This window comes from Aethalodelphis obliquidens, unplaced genomic scaffold (genome assembly GCF_003676395.1).
Source record: "Aethalodelphis obliquidens isolate GAN/ISIS:26980383/991018 unplaced genomic scaffold, ASM367639v1 scaffold28, whole genome shotgun sequence".
NCBI classification, from domain to species: domain Eukaryota; kingdom Metazoa; phylum Chordata; class Mammalia; order Artiodactyla; family Delphinidae; genus Aethalodelphis; species Aethalodelphis obliquidens.
This window is the reverse complement of record NW_020837972.1, coordinates 12,870,949-12,895,367: the sequence shown is the minus strand read 5'-3', so window position 1 is coordinate 12,895,367 and position 24,419 is coordinate 12,870,949. Positions and strand designations below refer to the sequence as shown.

Here is a 24,419-nt window from a genome sequence, read left to right as displayed (position 1 = left end):
TTCATAGAATGTTGAATCTTATTCACAGATGCTCCCATGCCAGCCTCATCACTTCGGGCTGCTAGGTGGATAAACAGATATTTTTCCTCTATGGGAAATTTCTGATAAAGAAAGTAGCAAGAAATTCCTCCCTCCTCCCTTATTAACTGTGTTGGTAAATTGCTGAACTTCTCCGATCTGCAATTTTCTCTTCTGTAAAATGCGTTCCAGTCCTGATCTTTCCGGTTGTTGTTAGGACCCTGTACCTAAAATGACAAGCACAGGATAGAAGCTTAATAAATGCCCATTTACACTTCTTTTTTGAAAGAAGGGTTGGGAGGCACATGGCTGTATCAGTTTCCTGTTGCTGCTGTAACAAATTATATGTTCAGCGGCTCAAAGCCACATAAACATTCTCCTACAGTTCTGGAGGTCAGAGCCCAAAATGAGTCTTACGGGGCTAAAACAAAGGTGTCTGCAGGGCTGGTTCCTTCTAGAGGCCCCAAGGAGACCTGTCTCCTTGCCCTTCTACCTTCTAGAGGTTGTCCTCATTCCTTGGCTCGTGGTCTGCCTCACATCACAGTTTCTCCCACAGCTCCCCCTGTCATGGTCACATCACCTTCTTCCTGTGACTTTCTTGATTCCCTTTTATGAAGATCCTTGTGATTCTATGTAGGGCCCACCTGGATAATCCAGGATAACTTCCCCATCTCAGGATCCTTAATTTAATCCCATCCCTTTAATTTAAGTCCCTTTTGCCATATGACGTCACATTCACAGGTTCCAGGCATTAGGACGTGGATATCTTTGGAGCGGGGGGCATTGTTCGGCCTACCACAGCATCTTAGCCCATTTGGGCTGCTCTAACAAAAATGCTACAGATTGGGCGGCTTAAGCAAGCACATATTTAATCCTCACAGTTCTGGAGGCTGGGAAGCCCAAGATGAAAGTGCTGGCAGACTTGGCCTCTGGCGAGGCTGGCTTCCCGATTCACAGATGCCCGTCTTCTTGCTGTATCCTCACGTTGTAGGAAAGACGAGGGAACTTTCTAGGGTCTCTTTTATAAGGACCCTAATGCCATTCATGAGGCTTCACCCTCATGATCTAATCACCTCCCAAAGGCCCCACCTCCAAATACCAGCACACTGAGGATGAGGATTTCAACCTGTGAACTTGGGGGGGACACAAACATTCGGTCCATTACACACAGTGACTAAGGCCCTTGGCAATTCTACAAGTAAAGTCCTTTGTAGAAGACCCAATAGTGGAAGCGCCCTAGCACGAGGTTTGGTCCCAGGGTGATGTCTGGGTACTGCTGTTCTTCAGAGCTGCTCCTAAGTTTATGGCAGGTGGGGGGCGCCATACACCACCCAGTGGTTCTCAGGGCAAGGCGCTTGGACCAGCAGCATTACATCACCTGGGCACTTGTTAAAAGTGCAGATTCTCAGGTCCTGTTCCAGATTTAACTGAGTTAGATTCCCCGGCAGCAGAGGCCAGTAATATGCAGTTTCACAAGCTTTCCTGATGATTCTGATATAGAATCTGATATAGAACCAGATGACTCTGATATAGAATCATCAAGCTTTTTAAATAAAGAGCAGCTTTATTGAGATATAATTCACATACTTCCAAGTGTACTCTTTTAAAACAATTCAGTGGTTTTTAGTACTATATTCATAGAGTTGTGCAACCATCCCCACTATCTAATTCCGGAACATTTCCATCACCCCAAACCCCACACCTATTAGCTGTCACTCCCTGTTACTCCTCCCTCGAGCCCCTGGCAACCATTAATCCACTTTCTGTCTCTGTGGATTTACCTACTCTGGACATTTCATGTAAATAAAATCATACAATATGTAGCCATTTGCATCCGGCTTCCTTTACTTAGCAGAATATTTTCAAGACTCATCCATGTTGTAGCAGGAATAATACTTCATTCTTTTTCATGGCCAAATATTCCATTATTTGGATAGACTACATTTTGTTTATCTATACATCACTTGATGAACATTTGGGTTGTCTTCACTTTTTGGATATTATAAATAATGCTGCTGTGAATGCCAAGTTGGAGAACCACTGCAAAAGAGAATTCATCAGAATCCAGAGGTCTGGGTCTCGCTTTGCTAGTACAGAATACGGATTCTCTTAGAGTCAGATTCACGTTAACCAGACTTTTGAGACTGATGTATAAAGTTGAAATGTCTGTTTAATAATGTACAATGAGAACTCACTGTCACAGGTACTGCGTTTCTCAAGGGCCATGTGATCTGCCCATTTCCTCTCTGCAGTACACCCTTCCTGAAAGCCAGTTTCATCAGGACTTTTCCTGGTGAATGTGGAATACAGAGTAGGAGAGTTTGCTATATGGCATGTTTGAAGGCTTTGGGCTGGGACAACCTGCTCTCCCTGGGCAGGGTAACTGAGAGTACAGGCAAACTGCCCAAGGATAGATCCTGGCCCCATCACTGGCGAGCTGTGTGACCTCGAACAAGTTATCCAGCCTCTCTGAACTATACTTTCCTTCTCTGTGGTTTTGAGATAATAATAATGAAGATGTCATAGGACCATTGGGCAGATTAAATGAGATAACACCTGTAAAGTGTTCAGTACTAGTGCCTAGTATGTGGTCCATGAATGGTGGGTTACCACCCACCACCTTCACGATGATTAACCATCTCATGTTTGGGAGAGGGGTTGCTATAGCGACTGGAGATAACAGAAGTCTGCTATAAGGTCTGTCTCTGTGACCTTGTATAAGGGCAACATTCTTCTGCTTGTAAGTGAAACAACTTAAACTGCTTTAAATGTTTAAAAATGAGGATTTAATAGAGAAGCTCCAGGGGCTCAAGTGATATATCAGCCCTTGGTTGTTCTGCATCTCTCCACTCTGCTTTTCTAGTGCGTTGGCCTCCTTCTCAGGCAGGCCCTTCCCACAGGTATGCTCAGGTCACCCCTGGGCACTCAGATGTGTAGCCCACCAGCCTAGCTGCTCCAGGGAACAGAGGGTATCTTTGAAAAAAAGGTTCCAGGGTGTTTCGTGGACTCTGATTGGCTCATCTTGGGTCACATGCCTGCCTCTGAACCAGTCACAGTGGTCAAGGAGTTGGAATACTCTGGACTCTCCATGCCTGAGTCAAACGCCCTGCCCCAGGACTGGGAGGTCCAGCCTGCCCTGAACCTCTAGCACTGAGACGCCAGAACGGTTGTTTCCCGATGGAAAACCAGGCTGCTGTTACTAGAAGAAGGAATAGGTTCCAGTGCCAAAGACCCCTGTCCCCTGGATGGGCCGGGAGAGGCGAGCCAACATCTGCCCCGTGACTCTCTTTGCCTCTCCTTTTATGGTTGACTAAGCTCCTCTTTCGATCTGATATTTAATCTAATTGCATCAGGCTCTGGATTTAGGTCCCTTCCCGACTCTTTGCACAGGGATTGTCAACTATAAAACTATGGATTTGGAGATGTCTAATTCTTTGTGCTGGGGGCTGACCTGTGCTTTGGAGGACGTTTAACAGCATCCCTGGTTTTCACCCAGTAGATGCCAGTAGCACCATCCCCCGAGCTGTGACCTCCCAAAGTGTCTCCAGAGATTTGAGAACCGCTGTTTTAAGTTAATGTTGTTCTTCTGTCCTCTGATCCAGTAGGGGTTGGGCTAGTTTCACACTTGGAGGGTCAACTTCCTTATCTCCAAGTTCTTGGGATGGGGGTTCTCTGTACCCCCCAATACTGACAACACTTCTCACTGATAAACTGTGACCCTGTTGTAGCAGAGGTCCCCTGTCTCCACGGCCTCACCTTCAGGGCTGCCACATCAGGACCAGGGCCAGTCACATCTCCACCCCCTCAGCCCCACTTGGAGATGCTTTGGAATACGGATGCCCCATCTTGACCTTGGGATATGCTCCATCACAAGGCTGTCTCCACCATGTCTGCAAACTACAGACAGTGTGACACAGCTTTGGACATCACTTGAGCCTCAGGGAACAGAGGGGGGAGGAAATCTATTGCCCGAAGTTCAGACCCAAGAATGCCTGGTGTCTTGCGTTTCTTAAAGTCGGACTGGGGTCTCTCGCAGCAGGCTCACCTGGTCTGTCCCCACTGAGCCTGCTCAGGCAGTAAATTCCATGCAATGACTCTGCGTGGGGAACTTCTCAGCAGCCCTTTGTTCTAAGGACAGTTAACTTCTGCTGAACACTGACTACAGGGTGGCAGCATAATTTTTAAAATGCCACATTTCCATTGGGGAAGAATTTCAGCTCAGGCAACTCTGAACAGCTCTGATTTAAGATCCATAAACCTAGTTCAAGGCAGTAAATATGTAAGTAATTGATGATGTAGTGTGCAAGCAACTTAAGACCCATCCATCACATCCAGGCAAGTAAGGGCTGTGGACACGCTCAGAGAACAGGGTGACAGGAGGGGAATAAATGACCAGAGGGGCCTAGACAGTTCTGCTCTCCCCATAACTCACCACTGCTTCTGCATGGAGTCGTGGCCTCGTTCCCAAAAGAGCCTCCTCCCCGGTTTTGTCTTTTCAGGCCAGAGAGGAGGGCCACTAAGGAAAGCGCAGACAAGCGCCTGGGTTGCTTGAGGTGAAAGCCACCTTTATGGCGCAGCTACTGCGCACCAGGCATTTGCTTCATGTTCCAGTGCCCGATTCCTTAGGGAAACTCCGCAAGATGGGTGCTATCGCTCCCCTTTTGCAGAGGAAGAGGTCCAAAGAGCAGAGGACACAGGCATCACAAAGGCAAAATCAGGATTGGGATTCAGATCTGTGCCTGTAATTAATTCCATCTTGTTTCTCTGCCTCTTAAGCAAAAGAGGGGGTCTGGCCCCTGGGTTGCCTGGATTGTGGAACGTGCCATCCACAAACATTGCCCATTTCGGGGTCCAGGTGTCAAGCCCGACTTGCAGATCCCAGCCTGTGGTCTGCATGTCCCCTGCCTCCCCCGCCCCATGCCTGTCCCTGATACTGCCGTTCCTGTTGTTCTATTTCAACATGAGAGCATTTACAGTTGAAATTGATGGAGCACAGGGCTGGCTGTTTTCCTCCCTTCACAGGAACATTTGCGGTGATGGCAGCGCGAGGCCTCTGTCAACTCTTGTTTCGTCCTCATTTAAGCCTGAGCCGGGGGCAGTAAGCCAGCCTCTTCCAGTTAGCATTTTCCTTCAGGCCAAGGAGACAGGTCCTGTATCTGTGTGGTCTGAGATGGCTCTGCATTGCTAGCGGGCGGCCCCCCGAGCGTCTTCGGGTTTCCAGGCCACCTCTCCTCTTGCTCAGGGCGTCTCTCCCAGGGAGGGTGCACAAGAAGACCCCCTCACCAACTCTGCTGGTGGTCTCTCCTTTCTGAATGTCTGAAGAGAGACCACGGTACTCACAAATGGGGCTCTGCAGTCCAGGAGATTTAGGTTAAAATCCCAGAAGGACACATTCCTTAGGCGACCTCTGAGCCTCAGTTTTCCCATCTGCAAAATGGGATCATTAGTACCTACCTCACAGGGTGGATTGTTCACTCATTCGTTCGTGCGCTCATTTGTTCATCAGTGAATATTTGTGGAGATGCCCCTTTGTGCCATCCCTGTGCTAGCTGCTGAGGATACAGGAGGGAATGAAACAGATATGTTACAGAGAATCAATGAGCTAATGCAGGTGAAACACTTAGGCCAGTGGTGCCCAAACTTGTCTGCGCATGAGTATGACCTGAAAACCTTTTGAAATGTTCAAAGCCAGGCCATACCCCAGTATAATTAAATAGAGGATCAGCAAACTTTTAATGAAAGAGCCAGATAGTAAATATTTTAGGCTTCATGGGCCATCGGGTCTTCATCATGGCTCCTCAACCCTGCCCTTATAGCGCAAAAGCAGCTGTAGACAATGTACATGTTGCTGTGCCAACAAAACTTTATTTATAAAACAGATTTGGCCCATGGGGTGTAGTTTGCTGACCCCTGAGTTAAATCACAGTGCAGGGGAGAGGCCCAGGCATCTGTTGATTCCAGTATGCTGACAATTGGGGAACCACTGACTTAGGCAATGCCTGGTACGTGTTAGCTGTTATCGCGATTACTGTGCTGCAGCTGAGAGAAGTTAAGTACCTTGCCCAGTTTGGGGGCAGAACCAGGACAATAACCCTGGTCTTTCTAACTCCAAACCCCATTCTTTTGATCATTTTGCTTCTCTGTTTTAAGCTCTCAGAGCCTCCGTTTCTTCATCTGTAAAATGGGATTGATACTAGACCTCCCTGACACAGTAGCTAAGGGGCCTGAATGTGAACGTTGACATACAGTGCAAATCTGCCCTCGAGAGGGACTCTGTCAATGGGAAGAGTCAGGAGGAGCTGAGAATGTTCCAGGGGTCCTGACCCCGGTGGCTCAGGAAGCCGTGGGGCCCTGAACAGACAGGCACATGGGGAGAGGTTTGGGCGAGGAAGTGGTGGGCTCCATTTTTGAGCAGATGGGCTTAGTTTGGTCAGCCGCCCCAGCTGAGGTCCCAGCTCCCGCTCAGAGCCTGAGAACCAGGGCTGGAGGTATGGGTGTGTGGCCAGGGCAGAGTGGGGCGCCTGCCTTCCTGGGACCCCTCAGTGGTCCAGGCCATGCAGGGTTGTGGAGAAGTGAAGCCTCCATTTGGAGAGTTAGGCTGGCCTATTTTTGCTGGAGTTAGCAAGAAAAACCCTTCACCTCTCAGCTGGAAGCCAAACTCTGCATGAGACACTGAACACATAAAGATGAGTCATCGGCATCTCCTACTGTGCAGGAGCTCACGGTCAAGTGGGTGGTGGAAAGATCAGATGTGTACGCAGAGGCTCTTGTGCAACAAGGCAAGTGACCCAAAGAGGTAAGTGCAGGATGCTCCGGGAGGAGCATGGCAGGGGTGTCTGCCCCGTACATTCAGGGAGGGCTTCCTGGAGGAGCCATGCCTGAGCTAGATCTTGGAGGAAGAGTGGGCATGAGTCAGGCTTAGAGAAGTAGGGAAAGGGTGCGGGAGACTGTTCTAGAGAGAACAGTATCTTTGAAGGTGGGAGGTGCAAGTGAGTAGATCCATAGTGTGAATGTGACCAGGGGAAGGCTGGGGACAGCAGTGCAGCCAGTGGCAATTTTCAGCCCAGGACTGGCCCTCAGTGCTGTCCTTCTGCTTTCTCAGAGGCACCAGGCATTTCTTCCTCTTTGGCCCGGGATCGGCATATTCTTCCTCTTCATCTGACTTTTCGTGGTCACTTGAGTAGACGTGATGCTATAACAGAGGTCCTGGAGATAATGATTTTGGATATACCAAGTCTGCCCTCAAGATTATATTGAAGGGACCTGCCAGCCTCCACTCTAACTCCAGAAGCATCACACATATTTCCTTCTTGATAATTTATTTCCTGCGTGCTTCCCAAATAAACCAACGTGGATCCATTTTCCTAATGAGATTCTTCTGGATTTCTAGATTCGTTTTGTATTCTATTATCTTATTACATAAACTGATTTTGACATTTCAAGATGATCCCTCTCCTCTTTCTAGACCATAGCAGTAAAATTATATCAAGGGGAAATTTGAGGGGATACAGGGAGAGGGAAGGGAGATGAGTTTCCTAATAGGTCTAGTTTTTACAATCGAGGGAAGATGCATAATTAGTACCAGTCCCCACCTCCAGTCCATGGGGTGGTGTCATGGAATTAGCGGCCCATTGCCTCACTTCTCTTGTCATATCCACTCCCATCACCCGCCGCTGCCGCCACGCTGCCTGCACATATACCCAGACTACTGTTAACGTTTTAGATTCTTCGTCTATCATTCCCACAAGGAAGATAATTACTCATGTGGCACCCAGGTGTCCCATTGTTTGGTTAGGAGGTTAAAAATCCCTGATACACTTCAATAAATTCAACAGTGGGCACGTTATAAAATGTAGTTAAATGCCTCAGCCATCTTCCCTTTCTTTACTGGCAATGAAATTTAATTGAGGCCCTTTGAGGGGGCTGAAGTAAATCACAGCTGATGACTCCACCCTTCACACGTCTCACTGGGAGAGGGCGTGATGTTATCACTGTTCACATGTGTGATTTATGGGCAATTCAGGGAATCCCAGCTAAGCAGTTACCTACCGGGATTCAGACGTGAGGTGGTGATGGTTTTTTAAAAAGGGGAGCATGGTTTTGAAGGAGCGTGTTAGAATCAGTACATCCTAGTTTTCCCACTAGATCCTGAAGGTAATTCCAGTTTGGTTTCACCATTTAAAAAAATTTTAACCGAGCCTTGGGCCAGGAGGAACAGGTGATGGAAGAGAACTTTGATTCTGACTCACTGTGAGGTCTTCCCCTCACATCCTCTGCACTTTTCTCCCTCTTGCCTCACATGTCAGCCTCTCTGTGCTCCCATTTGCTCAGTGCTCTCACTGCTCACCTGTCCTACCAAGGTAGGCTTGTACCTGGAGCCACTCCCAGGAGAGCACTTCATCTGTTCTCCTTGACCATGACCAGCACCACCACCTCCCCTATGGTAACTTACATGTCCTCCAGGTCTTCTCTCTGCTTTGATAAAGTGACAACTGGATAATCGTATTAATTAGCCCAGGCAGAAGCAGTGAGAGGAGAGAGTTAATTTTCCTTTCCCTCTGTCTTCATGAGCTGACATGGATTTCAGCAGTGGCATGTAATCAGAGACATTGCCTCATCACAGATGATTCTACCAGGAGACGGTGAGAGCTAGAAAGAAAACAGACTTGGGGTGAGACTGGGATAGGTTAGAACCTTGGCTGGACCGCTTGATGGTTCTACTCTGCCTGGCTCTTCTCTTCTGTAAAATGGACATTGAAACAACACATCTAGGATTAGGCGAGCAGAGGGGTGACACCACGCGGTCATGCACACTTTGGCTTGGAAGCTGCCATTTGTCCAAGAATTCCCACCATGTAAGTGGCCAAAGTGGGTCTATAACCCAAGTCTTCTGGCTTCAAAGAAAAAAGCCTTTCATAATGTATACATATATCAAACCATCACATTGTATACTTTAAATATCTTACAATCTTGTCAATTACACCTCAATAAAACTGGGGAAAAAAAAGAAAAAGGGAAAAATTTCTCCACTAATCAACCAAGGAAATGAGTTACACAGCTCTTAATCAGGAGTTGACACACTTTTTCTATAAAGGACCAGGTAATAATTAGACCTGGCCTTGTGGACCACATGTTTCTGTCAGTTACTCAAACTCTGCTATTATAGTGCAGAAGCAGTCACAGACAGTGTGTAAATAAGTGGGTGTGTCTGTGTGCCAATCAGACTTTATTTACAAAAGCAGGTGACGGGCCAGATTTGGCCTGAGGGTCATAGTTTGCCAACCTCTGTTCTAAGTCATAGTCCATGGAGAGCTTTGTCAGGTTCTAACTGGTGTGTTAATCCTAGAGGTAGAGTGATGATGACAATGACAAAAGCAAGAATAACAATAATATGTCAGGCACTCAGCTAAGCCCTGTTCCAATTATATTACCCCACTTCATCCTGCTAACAATTCTGTGAGGGAGATATTATGGCCCCTTTTTTACAGGAGACAGAAACTGAGACTCACAGAGGTGAAAATGCCCAAGGTCTCATAGCTAATAAGTGGCTGAGCTGATGCTTGAACACAGGTCTACTCACTTCAAAGTCCCACACTCCATGGAGCAATTTGATAACCTTCCCATTCAGAAATGAAGTCTGCTGCTCTGCCTTTAAAATAGGCCTGTGCTCAAGGCCTTGTAGCTGGTTTGAACCCCACATACATGCCGATTGGTTTGACCCCGATACCTCCATTCCTGCAGTCTTCCTATTTCTAGGCAGGTAACTTCACCATTGCCCTCTGCTTTGCCTCAGTGCCATGGGGAATCCCTAAGCATCTCCTCTGAAGGGTCTCTTCCACCAAGAGTGAGCAGCACAGCCTTTGCTCACCCCCAGCATCTCTTCTGCCTATTTCTTCCCCCAAGACCTGCGACCCAGGCTCACTCTTATCTACTACCCACCAGTGCTGAGTTGTTCCCTAGACACCTTCACAGTGATCACAAGCCCGCAGGTGATGAAATCTGCATCTTGAGAAGTGGGTTGTAGTTGTCTCAGGGAGAAAATTATGTCCATCTACACAAAGAAACTCAATTTGGCCCCGAAGCACCATGGTGCTGTAACCTTTAGAGATAGCACATGATTAAAAGACTTTTAGATCTGATGTATTTGAATTGGATATTAAAGCAAATAGAGTTGTTCCCCGCTATGTGAATAGTACTGTGAACCGCTTTAGTCAAGGACTGGTGGCCACCTTGGATGAATCAGTGGGATTTTAGCTGGTGACTGGCCTGTGGCCGCAGAAGAAAAGTTGAATATGCTCGAAGTTTTATTCATTTCAGGACCCTGGAGCCTAAAGAAGTTGCTGCTTTATTTGAAGGTAGCACCACTATTAAGTTCTCAGTCTCTCCTGTCCCTGGGCTAGAAGTTGAAGGGCAGCTGGACCTTCCATTTCATTTGCGGCATTTCTGAGGATGAGCTCTGGGGGTGGACTGTCCTAACTCAAACCCCAGCTCTCCCGCCCAAAATGGAGTTAGGAGATTAGATGAAATAATACATCTAAAGCATTTAATCTGAGTCCTGCCAAATAGTAAGTACTCAGTAAATGTTAGCTGTTATTATTAATAGTACTATGTGCTCAGAGGTCTTTATCTCCATGGAAACATTTAAGGATGGGATAGCTCCTCTTCTAGCCAATACAGTTTAGAGACTCAGAGACTGCGATAGACGGTTTCTTGTGGTCCTTTCCAACTCAAGGACCGCGTGATTGGAACAATAATTTTTACGCTTGTCTCAGAGGGAGACATAGCATAGGAAGGCCGTAGGGTACGGGGGTGAAAAGCAAGGCTTTAGTTTTATAGGAAGCTGGGGTCAACTCTCAAGTCCACCAAATACTAGCAATAGGACTCGGAACAATTAATTATCCTCATTTTCCTTATCTCTAAACTAGGGATACAACCTTGTAGGGTTGTTTGGATTAAAGGAAGAAACAGCTCCAAGAGGCGAATCCCCCCTTGGGATACGTACAAGAAGTCAGACTGTGCATTGCTCCTGTACCAGCCAGTGGACTGAGTACTCTGGGATATGGGTTTTTTATGGGGGGCTGCAGGTGGGATCATGACATGACAGCTCAAGTGAGAAAGACCTGGCCTGGGAGCTGAATGGCCTTGTAAGGGTCAGGGCTGATGTTTTGGACCCCAGCGGAGGTGGGGAGTTAGAGGAGGGGGGGGGGGGGGGGCCGTCCTCTTTCTGTCATAGCCTGGCAGGCTGCTCTCCCCTCAGCTGCCAAAGGGAGCTCTTCAATGCGTAAGACCCCGCACAGCCTCCTGCCTCTGTTCTAATGCACTAGATGGTTCCCGTTGCCTTAATACAAACCCCAAAGTCCTGTTTTATTTCCTTCATGGAATGTGTCACGTTATGTCTCCCCCTGTAGACTCTAAGCTCAGAAAACTTGACTATCTTGTTTGCCATATACCCACCCCCAGTTCCGTACCTGGCACACAGTAGTGCCGTCTCAGCTTCCTACGGCTGCTGTAACAAATTACCAAAACTCAATGGCTTACAAGAAAATACATGTATTATCTTACAGTTCTGGAGGTCAGGAATCCAAAAACAGTCTCAGGGCTAAAGTTCAGGTGTCTGCAGGGCTGTTTCCTTCTGGAGGCTCCAGGGGAAACTCTGTTCTCTTGCCTTTTCTAGCTTCCAGAGGCTGCTGCATCCCTTGGCACTCGGCCCCTTTCCATTCTCAGAGCCAGCGAACATCACATCTCCTTCTCTGACTCTGACCCTCCTGCCTCCCTCTTTCACTTACGATTACATCAGCCCTACCTGGCTAATTCGGACTAATCTCTCGTTTCAAGATCCTTAACTCAGTCACATCTGCAAAATCTCTTTTTGCCTGTTAAGTCATATATTTTATGGGGCCCAGGGATTAGGATGGACATCTTTGGGGGTGGCGGGTAGGCATATTCAACAAAATGTTTACTGAGTAACTCTATGAATGATAGTAGGAATAAACAACATACTGTGACATTGCTTTCTGAGCCTCTGAGGCCCTTTTCTGAGTTTAAAAGGGCTGCTTCTCATTGTTTCCTTTGCTTTCCCCAGACAGAGGTGGGAGGCACAGACAATACAGGATGGGTTGAACTCCATGTATCTGGAGAGCAGTCTGGACTAGAAGCATCCAGTTTGTTCCTCTCTGGGGTTCAGATCACCACTCAGTCACTTTTTAGCTATAGCCAGCTGCTTATTGCTTCTAAGCCTCAGTATTCCCATCTGTGAAATGGGGATGAAATTGGCTGTCGTTTATTGAGCCCCAGCTATGTGACCTGAATTTAAAAAACCCAGTCCTGGCCTTTACTTGCTGTGTGACCTTGGGCAAATGGTATAACTTCTCGATTTCCTTGTTGGTGTTGTGGCACCGATGATAACAGTTGATACATCACATGTGCACACACATGCAGTGTATGGATAAAATGAGATAATATATGTAAAGGGCTTATTTGGCAATAGTGCTTGGCACCTGGTAACACTCAACACAAAGCATATTTATTATTTTTCTTATTTCTCATTTTTAAAATTCACACCATTATTCTTATTTCTTTCTTCCTCTTCTTTTCCCTCCTTTTCCTTTGCTTTATCATCACCCATTTTTACGTGATGTCTCTGTGTTAAATGTTTTCAAGAGTTTTCCCCATGCCTGACTCTGTTAGCCTGAGTTCAAACTCACCAGGTCAGAGCCTGAGTCTTTCATTTCATCATGGCTCAGCCTACCACGATGCTTTATTAATATCGGTTTCTTCTGTCGTGGCTTCTGTTTGATTATCTGGCTACCAAGCTGTCAAAGACCAAGCCTCCTGGTTTCTCCCCTCCTGTTATACAGAGGCACTTTTGAGAGGGCATCAACAGTGGGACCTAAAGGAGGGAAGAAAAGCACCCCTTCTCTCCAGCCCTCTCCCTTGCCATGCACCGCAAATGAAAATATCTGGGAAGAAATGTCTATTATTCTATCCCTGGAACCAAAGGCACCAGGGATAGTCATAATTCTGACTCCGTGTCTGCGTGTCTTGTTATCAGAAAATTAGAGTAAAAAGAAGCTTTTGTTCAGCTATGGAGACATCTTAATAGGCACTTTGATTGTTAAACAGAAGTTTCCATATCAGTTTAATTGCTATAAGTGCTGTTTGCCTTCTCTGTTGTGATAAGGCCTGAATTTTCATAGATTTTCCCTTTAAACAGTTTTCCTTTGCTTTAAGGCTTGCATTGGCAAGTTTAAGGAAATCCAAATGGAGAAAGTAAAGAGAAGATCTCAGAGTTCAGATCTGCACACCCAGGGACGAAGCCGTGTGGAGGTTATTATTGCTGGAGACTAATGTTGTCGCAGCCGATGAATGTAACTGACGGAATTTGCTCCTTCAACCAGATATTGGGAAATGAAACCAAACCACCAAACTTAATTACATCTACTTTTTCAAGAGGGTGCTGTAATTGAGAATGAGAACAACTAGGATATGAATCTAACAGTGAGATGTGCTTATAATAAAAGAGGATTTGTTCTCTACTGAGTTGAGCTTCAGAAGTACCATCTCAAGATTGTGGGGAGAGGGAGGGGGTGGGGAGATGGCTAGAGAAGTGAAAAACATCTCGATCAGGGTTTCTCAGCCTTGGCACTATTGCCATTTGGGTCTAGTTAGTTCTTTTTTTTTTTTTTTGCAGTGCGGGGGCCTCTCACTGCTGTGGCCTCTCCCGTTGCGGAGCACAGGCTCCGGACGCACGGGCTCAGCGGCCATGGCTCACGGGCCCAGCCGCTCCGCGGCATGTGGGATCTTCCCAGACCGGGGCACGAACCCGTGTCCCCTGCATCGGCAAGCGGACTCCCAACCACTGCACCACCAGGGAAGCTCGGGTCTAGTTAGCTCTTTGGCGTGGGGATGTGTCTTGTGTATTGTGGAATGTTGAGTAGCATCCCTGGTCTCTACACATTAGATGCCAGTAGCATCCCCACATCACCACCCCAATTATTTGGCAGTATCTCCAAACAATGCCAAATGTTCCCCCGGGCAAAAGTGCCCCTGATTGAAGATGCTGATATAGGGGCTTTTGGAAGTCTCGGGAACAACTGCAGAGTTACCCCTTGAGGATCTACCAGTGCCCGGCTGTGTGACCTTTAGCTAGTCACTGCACCTCTTTGAGCTTCTGTGTCTACCTTTGTGCAGTGGGAATAATGAGAACACCGACTGCATAGAGGCAAAGCTTCTGCGTATAAACTGCACAGAATTATGCCTACCACATATTGAGTGCTCAGTAAATTCACTGTTTCTATGATAAGAATCTCAGATTCAGCAAACATGTGTTACGTACTTACTTTGTCCCAGGTGCTTGCTGTGCTATGAGGCAGTGATGCAAAGATGAAGATGTGGTCCCTGTCCTTGTAGGAGTGGCAAAAATATGGAGACTTGTTGGTACTGCCTTATTCTTCACCCATGGCAAATGTTACTAATCAATCTCAATGCTCTTTCCTCTTGAGCCTCAGAATCCTTCTCAACACACTTTCCTAGACAGCCACTACTAACATCCCATGAGATGAAACCCCTTTGGCACTCCTCACTTTGCAGATTCCCCATGAGGAGGCTGTGTATCTGAGCTAACCCTTCCTCTCCAGCATAGCCATTCCACCTCTACCCATCCCTGGCACTGGAGAAAGCATCTTAAGGACTTAGCAGGTAGCAGCATGCTTCCTTACAAATCTGACTTCAATCCCCTGCTCTCTCTCTCTCTCTTTTAAAATTGTCTTTCTTTCTTGTCTTTTTTGCTTCTCTCAGAAGCCAAAACAAATAATAAAATGGGCTTGGACTTGATGACATTTAGTTTTTAGTTAAACTAGAGGAAATTCCAGTGGCTCTGATTCTGAGTGATATATCATGCTGTCTCCCTTTCTCTGGCCTTTGGGGCTTGGGAAATCATTAGCTCTTCCAGAAATGGTCCCAGCTTTACAAGGGCAGAATTGGGGTTTCTGGAAACAGCTTTCAGATGGCTGTTGACAGTGTCATTAGACAGAAGAGAGGAGTGAATGGGTTAGGGTTAAATGCTCCCTGATCGTTGCAGACATGCCCAGCTCCCCAGTGAGCGTGCCATTCCATAACAACTGCTGTGAAAAATGAGGCGTGCATTTGCAGCTCTGAGGACAGGGATCTGGCTCCATCCATCTGGCCTGAGAAATGAGAGCTGGCGTGTGGGTCAGCCACTTCCTTCTCCTCTCCCCTAGCTGGTGGAGGTTTCACAGGCCGCACCGGTCCATTTCTGCTGTTGTTTCACACCTCTCTGGGGCCTGTGAGGTCTGCGAGAAGGGTGATGCGGGCAACCAGGCAGTGGAGTGAAGGTGGGGGCTGGTGCCCAGAGGCTGTGGAAGAAGTCCTGGAACTCAGTCAGTGGTGGAGTGACAGTGTGGGTCGCTGGGATGTAGCCTGAGGCATGAAAGAAAAGACCAGATGGGCATAGGCACCCAGCCTGAAGTCTGTGTGATTTATTGTTTCTTCCTCATTTCCATTAATCCATCAATTTATCCATTCATCTAGCTGTCCATCCATCCATCCATCCATCCACCCACCCACCTACCAGTCCATCCATCTGCCTACCCATCTGTCCACCTTGCAACTCATCTGTCCATCTGCCCACCTATCCAACCATTCATCCATCCATCCATCTACCCACCTACCAGTCCATCCACCCACCTCCCCATCTGTCTATCTACTGACTCATCTGTCCATCCATGCACCTATCCAGACATTCATCCATCCATCCGTCCACCCACCCATCCACCCACCTACCTACCCATCCACCTACCCACTCAATCATCCATTCATCAATCCATCCACTTATTCCAGCATGAGCTTAGGTGGTACATAGTTAGACATATTTTAAATAGTTACTTATACAGAAAGTGATATTGGTTTTCCATATAGAGTTGCTTTGAGAATAAATGCGTTTAAACAAACAAATAAGTCAACCTAAAATATTAAGTAGATAATTTTATGGGTTGTACAGGGGCGTGACAAAAATTAGGAAAGTGATACTTGTACAACTGGCATTTGGAATCTGCTAAGTTAGAACTTTGCATACACAGGCACGTGTTCTAGGTCCCTTAAGCCTGGATTCACAGCTTCTGTGTGATCTACAAGGTGTATGATCTTGAGCACACGACTTCCTCTCTCCAAGCCTCAGCTTCCTCACCTGGAAAGTTGCTTGTTTTGAGGATGTAACGAGCTCAGGCATGTGAGTCACATGGCACGTGCCTGGCACACAGTAAGCACTTGGTAGATGGGAGCCATGCTCAGTTTTATTCTTCCCCCAGCTGGTTTTTTTCCAGGCACTGCCCCACCCGGGGGACCTTGCGTGAGTTAAGGTAACACAAGCTAAACTAGCTTTCCATTTGGCTTTGGTTTAGCAAGTGATGGTGGCCAGTGTCCTTCCTGAGGCCAGCGAGCCTCCCTCTTCCTTCTGGGGCTTGGTGGGAGCCCCCCCCCCCACTTCCGATTCTCTGTGTAACAGGACCTTCTCCTCCTCTCTTCTCTCCCTGCAGACACACTGTCAGTGCCACGCTGGTCCCCACAGATCCCTCGCAGAGACCTCGGCAACTCCATCAAGCACAGGTAGGCTGGATTCCTGGCTGCACTGGGGCCCACCTCCCAGCACAGAGAGGGCTGGGGCCTCTGGCCCCAGCGTGGGGAAAGGCTGGCAGGCTGTTTTGCCCCAGCTCCGATATCACCATGCTCTTCTCTCCTCTGCCAGGCTGAACCTCAATGTGGCAAGGGACTGAGATGTCTGCTTCTTATTCACCTGGCTCGTAAACTTAACACCTACTGGTTAAAAGCCAGGGCTTTGGAGTCAGACTGACCTCTATTCCAATCCCAGCTAGTAAAGCTTTGCAACCCTGAGGAAGTTACTTAACCTCTCTGAGACTCAATTTTCTCATCAGATATTTCTGACTACTCATAGGGTGGTCATGAGGATTAAATGAGATAATATATTAAAGTGCTAAGCAAAGGGCCTGGCACATAATAACCACTCAGTAAATGGTATCAATATTAAGACAAATGCTTGTCCTAATTTTGGGTCTCCCCACCCAGAAGACAAGATTGCAGGCTGAAGTCAGAGATACTCACTTTCTGCTGAAGCATAGGTTAGTCCAGGGCTCCAGCCCTGTTGGGTGCCCGGGACAACCTCTCCAGGAGTACACCTGCCCTTTTCAGGAGGAAGATTTCTATCTACTAAGTCATCCCTTATACGAAGTTAACTTTCCACATTTTATCTCATTATCCTCACAATCTGTTCACAAACTCAGTGGGGTAAGTAGCACAAGTGTGGTCATGTCCATTTGACAGATAGGAAACTGAGTCCCTGAATGATTAAGTGATGAATCTACAAGCTAATTAACCCCAGCATTTTGTGTTCTTTTGACACCTCTGCTGAGAGCTTTCTTTGCACGAGGTCTCTGTGACCAGCAGAGAGTTCACTCATTCATGGTTTCTTTCCACTAGTATTTAGAGAGAATATCTGTACCGGGGCTGCAGCACTGAACACGACGTAAGGCTTTCAACCTTGGGAAACTTGAGGTCTAGTGGAGGGATAGACAGTTAACAGACCATGACAGTGCGGTGGTGGTGGGGATCAGGGCTATAAGCGGGGGAGGCAATTCCAGGGGCAGACACGTCACCATAACCCGGGCTGAGGCAGGAATGAGCACATTCTCCCGGAATGGCATCTCGTCAACAGTTTTTGAAAGAAATATGTTGACAGGATAGTTGTTAAGACTCAAATGGGAAAACGGTGGAGGAAGTCGTGAGAAACACACGATAGACACGTCAGTGATCAGGCGGTGAGATGCAGAGGGAAAGGCATCAAAAAGAAGGGCCTGGGCTTCCCTGGTGGCGCAGTGGTTGAGAGGCCGCCTGCCGATGCAGGGGACACGGGTTCGTGCCCCGGTCCGGGAAGATCCCACATGCCGCGGAGCGGCTGGGCCCGTGAGCCATGGCCGCTGAGCCTGCGCGTCCGGAGCCTGTGCTCCGCAACGGGAGAGGCCACAACAGGGAGGGGCCCCCGTACCGCAAAAAAAAAAAAAAAAAGAAGGGCCTTGTTTTGTTTGCTTACAGGCTGCTCCCTGGCTCAGCTCCACCCCTGGATTGGCCACACCCCTAGCTCAGCTCCACCCCTGGATTGGCCACACCCCTGGATTGGCTCCACCCAATTGGCCACACCCATGGCTCAGCCACGACACTAGACTCTAGCACCCTAATGTTAGACCTGGTGGTACCTCAGATTCAAATGCTGGTGCCAAGAGGAGGAAAATGATCTGATGATCTTGGGCATCAGGAACATCTTCTTAGAGGAGCTGGCGCTTGGGGTGCCTTGTTACTCTCCAGTCTCACCCTGTGTTTCTCTCTGGGCTCCACGCCAGGATGGAAAGACCTAGACTCATCCCAGCCTTGGTGAAAAAATGAAATTAAAATCCCATACCATCCGCTGTCCTCAGAGTCACCTCAGCCACAGCTTGGAAGAGGGATTGCTGATCCCAGGGATGGGAGAGGGCTGGAAAGGAGAAGGAACTCCCACCTGCCACTCATACTCTTGATTCCCGTGCTGCTGGCTGGTGGATGAAACACGAGTCCGTTTGCCATTCCCCAGAGCTGACAAATCCTGCAAAATAGATCCTGCCACACTTGCTCATCCTGCTAAAGGGGCAGAAAGGGACTTAACCAACCCCCAGTCCAAAACTGGAAAGGGAGTTTTCCTGGCCACAAGAGTGTCTCTTCAGAATATTACTATTTGCTTAGTTATGGAGGCTTTGGGCTGCAGATCATTCTGTTGGAAGAGTGACTGACCTAAATCAGGCAAGATGGTACAGCAGAGGGATGCAGGCTGGCCCTCAGAATTCTTAAGCACCAAGTTACATAATCGCTTCTGATTTTCATTTTGACACTGTGAGGCAGTGGAGATTAGCTACAACTCCTGCGGAAGGTGACAAAAATTGAAAACGAAAATTAACTCTGACCTGGCAACCTTCAATACTTTTCTTGGGGCCAGCCCTGCTGCTGCCTGGTATCTCATGAAGAGGAAAGCACCCTGGCGGCAGCAGGGGGCCCCAGAAGTTAATCAAATGCATCTCTGTTCCCACTGGTTCCTAGCTGTATATCGGAAACCTCTACACTGCCTTATGTTTGCAGCAAGTGGTGGTGGCTGGGGAGCGAGGTGGGCTGATGTCCAAAATGGCTTTCCCTTTAGGGCCCTCTTCTCTGCTACTAACGTTTGCAGTCTCCACTTTTGGGGATATCATCCCTTCTTGAAGCTTCCCAGGCGATGTAACTAGCAGTGATGGGGAATAGACCGCCGGGGGGCCCCACCTTGCTTTGTGGTTCTCTGAGGACAGTTCTAGCCCTATCCATCTGTCTCCAATCTGAACTTGGCACATAGTAGACCTCCAGGCAGGCAATGTTTGTTGAACGACTGAATGACTGTTATGAATGTTTGGGTAACAATACAGTCACAGCCCAATTCAGTGAGCACTTTCTGTTTACAAGGCACTATGTAAAGCCCTTGCACTGTGCATGACCTTGTTTAATCCTCTGAACAACCTATGAGGTCAATACTGTTATTATTCCCACTTTACAGATAGAGACTGAAGTTTAAGCAACTCGATTAAGTCACCTATCTCTGAAGAAGAGGGGCTGGAATCCAGGGCCCATGTTCTTATCCTGTCAGTGGTCATCCTTCTAGAGATCCGTCAGTCACCATCACCTTGGCCTTGAACACTTTCTGTCTCTTTCCCACAGGTTTTCCACGAAGTACTGGATGTCTCAGACATGCACAGTCTGTGGGAAGGGGATGCTTTTTGGCCTCAAGTGTAAAAACTGCAAGTAAGTGGCTGTTCCTGGAAGCACCTTTTCATGGTGCCTGATGTCGGCAGGAGCCATCCTGGGCTCTGAAATAGCTTATGGGATTTTGGTTTCTTGGCTCTCAGGAGAGCTGCTTCTCTGTTTTTTCAGAAATAGGTCTTAAATCAACCTCTGCACATGGGTAAAGGGTCAAGGAGAGAGCTTATGAATAAGAAGCAGAGCTGAGGGCGATGCTGGAAACGCATAGTGCTGTCTGCAGAGGCACAGTGGGAACTTGCATTTTCATAGCATCTGAAATCAGAGGTTGGCAAACTTTTTCTCTAGTCGACCAGATAGTAAATATTTTAGGCTTTGTGGGCCAGTGGGTCCCTGTTACAACCACTCAGCTCTGCTGTGTTGCTCGAGAGCAGCCATAGACAATATATAAACAAGTAAGTGTGACAAATTTATTTATTCCAGTAAAGGCTTTTGTACAAAAATATGCCGTGGCTGGCTTTGGCCACTCAGCCACGGTTTGCTGATCCCTGAGTTAGAGTTTGCAAAGGCCTTTTGCCCTTTATTTTTTCTTCTTGTGGTGCCTCTCGGGGTGGGGGGCGGCGGTTCTGAGTCTTCCCATTTTACAGATGTGAAAGCTGACTCCCAGCAAGGATAAACCTGAGGTCACACAGATAAGAAGTGGCTGTCTAGCTCAATGACATTGGGCAAGTTGCCCCACATTTCTGCATTTTCATCTGCATGAAAGGAATAATCATCACACCTGCCCAATGTGACAGTGAGCATTGAATAAATCAGCACCAAAGGACATAGCCCAGTGCGAGGCTTAGGGTTTTGTCCTCTGTCAAAGGTCACAAATGCCTTTCTGTCTGGCCTTCCTCTTTCCTTCTGTAAACTTGTATTAAATACCTGCTTTGGTCCAATTACTGTAAAATAGTCAATAACATTCAGCTGTATCTAAGGGTTACAAATGAGTGTGCCTCTGATCACCTTACAGGAGCCACTAAGTTGAAAAGTAAGAACCCTTCTCTCTCCTCTAGACTTCCTCTTCCTTGTCCAGTCCAGGCTGGGAACTCATTTGGGTTCCTTCAGGCCTCCCCACATCCCTGCCCCATGAAGGAGTTCTTACTCTTCCCCCAGCCTGGATGTCTCAGTCAAAAGGTGAGGCTGAGTGCCCTTCCCTCCTGGAGTTGTGGGGAGGATGAATGAGTTCCAGCCTCTAGAGGAGCCTTAAGCTCCGTGGCACAAGGGAAGGAGAAGGGGGCAGTAACTACCAAGCGTTAGTGTCTGGAGGCCCACATCCCCACCTTGGTCCTGTATAGACCCGGCTCTCAGGTGAGTACTCAGGATGGCGGCCGCTGGTCTTTCTGACTTTGAGACACACTAATCCAAGCCCTTGGGTCCAACTCGAAGTTCTGTCTGATTTCCCAGGTACCCTAGCTGCTCTGGGGCCTGTCTTATCTGTGCGTAGTCACTCCGTGTTCTCAGGGGAAACGGCAGCTTTCACATCTTCACACCTGCCGAGTGGAGGCTTTGAAGTCAGGTAATTAGGTGACAGGGATGCAGCCAGGAGCCGGCAAGGCTGAATACTCCCTGAGCCATTTTAATTTTCAGCGCTAGAGGCAGAAGTATGAGATAGCGTCCACGCATGCCGTCTCTGTTCTAGAAGTAATGAGCAGAGGCTCAGACCCTGCCAAGGGTTGGGGGAGGGACGGGGACCTGGGGGAGAGAGGTGGGTCCCAGAAGCAGAGGCTTTAAGGCAGCCAGAACTGAGCTGGAGTCCCACCTGCATTGCCACTCTCTGTGTGACCTTGAGCAGGGGACTGTCATCCCAGGGCTCAGTTTCCTTACCTGCAAAGTGGGCGTGATATTAGCACCCCCTGCCACAGGGCGGTTGGAAGGAACGGGTAAAATGTCCTTGCCCAAGATGACAATGTTTTATCAAAAGTCCTCCTCACTCCACCTTGTGCAGATATAGCTCCTGGAACTCTAAGAGGCAGGATTCAAACCAAGCCGTGGTTGGAAGGAACAACTGATCTTTCTAATTTGCCTCAGCCCTTAGAAAAACTGCGCGAAAGGTGAAAACAGAGTCTGTAACAGCTGCAGAGTTCTGGGTTGCTTCAGGAACTTTGACGTTGTACTTGCATGATGGCAGTGGAGTTTAGCGCTCCCTCTAGTATGTAATTAGGAGCATGCATTACTGACTGATATCACCAGCTGAAGTTTGACCTTACTCTTCCATGAATGAAATTCTGTGTTTTTTGCATTAATTATAGTGAGGATGGATGGCTGTTTATATGTGTTTTCAAAGGTTGGCAGGATTTTGAGTGGAAGGGTTGGATGAAGGACAGAAAAGGGTAACACACAGACCCCATTGTCAAGGAGTTTAGGGGAAGACGCACCTATAGAGAAATGAATTTTGGTGAAACTGAAGTACATGATGAGAGCAGCAACAGGTGAAATTCCAGAGGGCAGCGCCGAGAGTGGGGAGGGAGCTTCTTAGAAAAAATGGGCAGAAATGTGTGTTCATTTACTTGACTAATGTTTATTGAGCACGTACTATGCACCGGGCACTGTTCTAGGCACAGGGGAAATAACAGTGAATGAAACAGACAAAATCCCTGCCCTCATGGAGCTTACATGCTGGTGAGAGATGGAGATGGGGAAGGCCAGACAGTAAACAAAGTAAATTAGTAAAATAGGTCATCTGTTCAGATGATGCTCACGTGCTGAGGAGAAGAGCAAAGAAGAGAAGGGAGATAGGAAGAGTCAGGGAAGGGGCTGCAATTTTCATTAAAGTGCTCAGAGAAGGTCTTATACCTGAGTGGGAACTTTGGGAAAGAAGTGGTATGTGATGTGGGTGATTTCCTGTTTTCCTAAAGCATTTCCAGAGGCTTGGGTCTGAACCTATCCCAAAGGCAATGGTTCTTTCTCACCCGCCCCCCCTTTTTTTAAACCTAGAGCAATTCTGGTTGTGTTATTGCCAGAAACGCCCTGGCTTAGACCCATTGCTACTCCAAGTGTGGACCCTGGTCCTGCAGCATCAGCATCAGCTGGGAGCTGAGGCCCCACCCCAGACCTGCCGCACCCAAATCTGCATTTTAAGATTGTCCTGGTGATTCCTGTGCACATTAAGTTTGAGAAGCACTACTCTCGTGAGCTCCAAATTCCCTTGTGGAGCTGATCTTATTTTTCTAGATTATGGGTCTCAAAACTCGCGTGTGTATCAAAATCCCCTGGAAGGTTTATTAAAACATAGCTTCCTGGACCTATGCCCTGGAGTCTCCAATTCAGCGGGTCTGAGGTGGGTCCCCAGATTTTGCATCTCTAACAAGTTCCCAGGTGATGCTGTTGCTTCTGGTCTTAGGACCACAATTTGAGAACCACCGCTCTCTATGAAAGCAGGAGTTTGACAAAATCCAATTTTATTTTCCAACCTGACATTTCTTTTTTCTGAAGGTTGGTCCATCTTTGCTGATTATTTTTCAGTCTCTTCTGCTGTTAACATCCCTTGGCCTCACTCTATAGACATGAGTCTTGTTCATCCTGGTTTCTCCAGTAAATTCATCCAGTAAATATTTATGTGCTGAGTCAAAATGCTAAGGTATGATTAGGAACCCAGGCTGTAGGTCAGACACACACACCTATATTTGAATCCTGACTCTGCCACTAACAGTGTAATCACTTCTGAGGCTCAATTTCTTCCTCTATAGAAAGAAGAAAATAATATCTACCTTACTAGATTGTTTAAAAAAAAAAACAACTGAGATAAATAAGGGAAAATGCTTAGCCTGGTACCTGACCCATTATAAGAGCTTAATAAATGAAAGCTAATACTATAATTAGCGTTATGAATTAATTTTGGGGTACCCCTCCACCCCGGAAGCCAGGATACTTCCAAATATCTAACCCTTTGCCTCCTGCTTTGGTTCAATGCCCACTTCCTCCAGAATTATCATCAGCTGTCTTGTCGGCATTCTGAATAGAGAGATTAATGAACTAATAGGAAATTATGCTCAGAAAGCAATTTGCAGTTATCTAAAATGAGGCATTTTCATCTAATAGGTTCATGAGCACGGAATGGAGTTTAGTTCTAAGTGGTCGGCTGTCAGCACAATCTACTACTGTCTGATAGCTGAGGATTCAGCTGGCTGAAGTTTGCTTTTGCAGTGAGATGCTGATGCGTTTCCCCGGTTCAGTCATGCCTTATCTGCATCCTTCCCCCTTCTCAGAGTCCTTCTACAGAAGGACCTTTCTGCAGAGCCGAGGTCTGTCTCCTTGGAAACCTCTCCACCTCTATCTGCATCTCTGGCAGGAAAACTGGCAGCAGTGGTGATTTGGGTGGCTTGTGTTCTAGAAGATAAGAGTTTGAACCAAGGTGGTTTTTTGTTTTGTTTTGTTTCCTGCACAGGCTGGAGAGTAGAAGGGAGGGGACATCCAAAACCACCAATGGAGAAGTAGCCCAGACTCTACGGATAGGGCTTAGAAATCTGCATTTTACCCAAACTCTCAGATAATTCCTATTTGCACATACGCATGAGTGT

The 24,419-nt window shown here is 47.4% G+C and overlaps 1 protein-coding gene across 1 annotated transcript in view; it reads left to right on the top strand.

The window, feature by feature from the left end:
* The window catches only part of KSR2 (kinase suppressor of ras 2), a 402,202-nt gene that overhangs the window by 279,598 nt on the left and 98,185 nt on the right, over window positions 1–24,419 (top strand). The window contains exons 6-7 of the mRNA XM_027124708.1: window positions 16,572–16,641; window positions 19,819–19,902. Of these exons, the coding sequence (XP_026980509.1) occupies window positions 16,572–16,641; window positions 19,819–19,902 (154 nt within the window). The remainder of the gene's footprint in view (window positions 1–16,571; window positions 16,642–19,818; window positions 19,903–24,419) is intronic.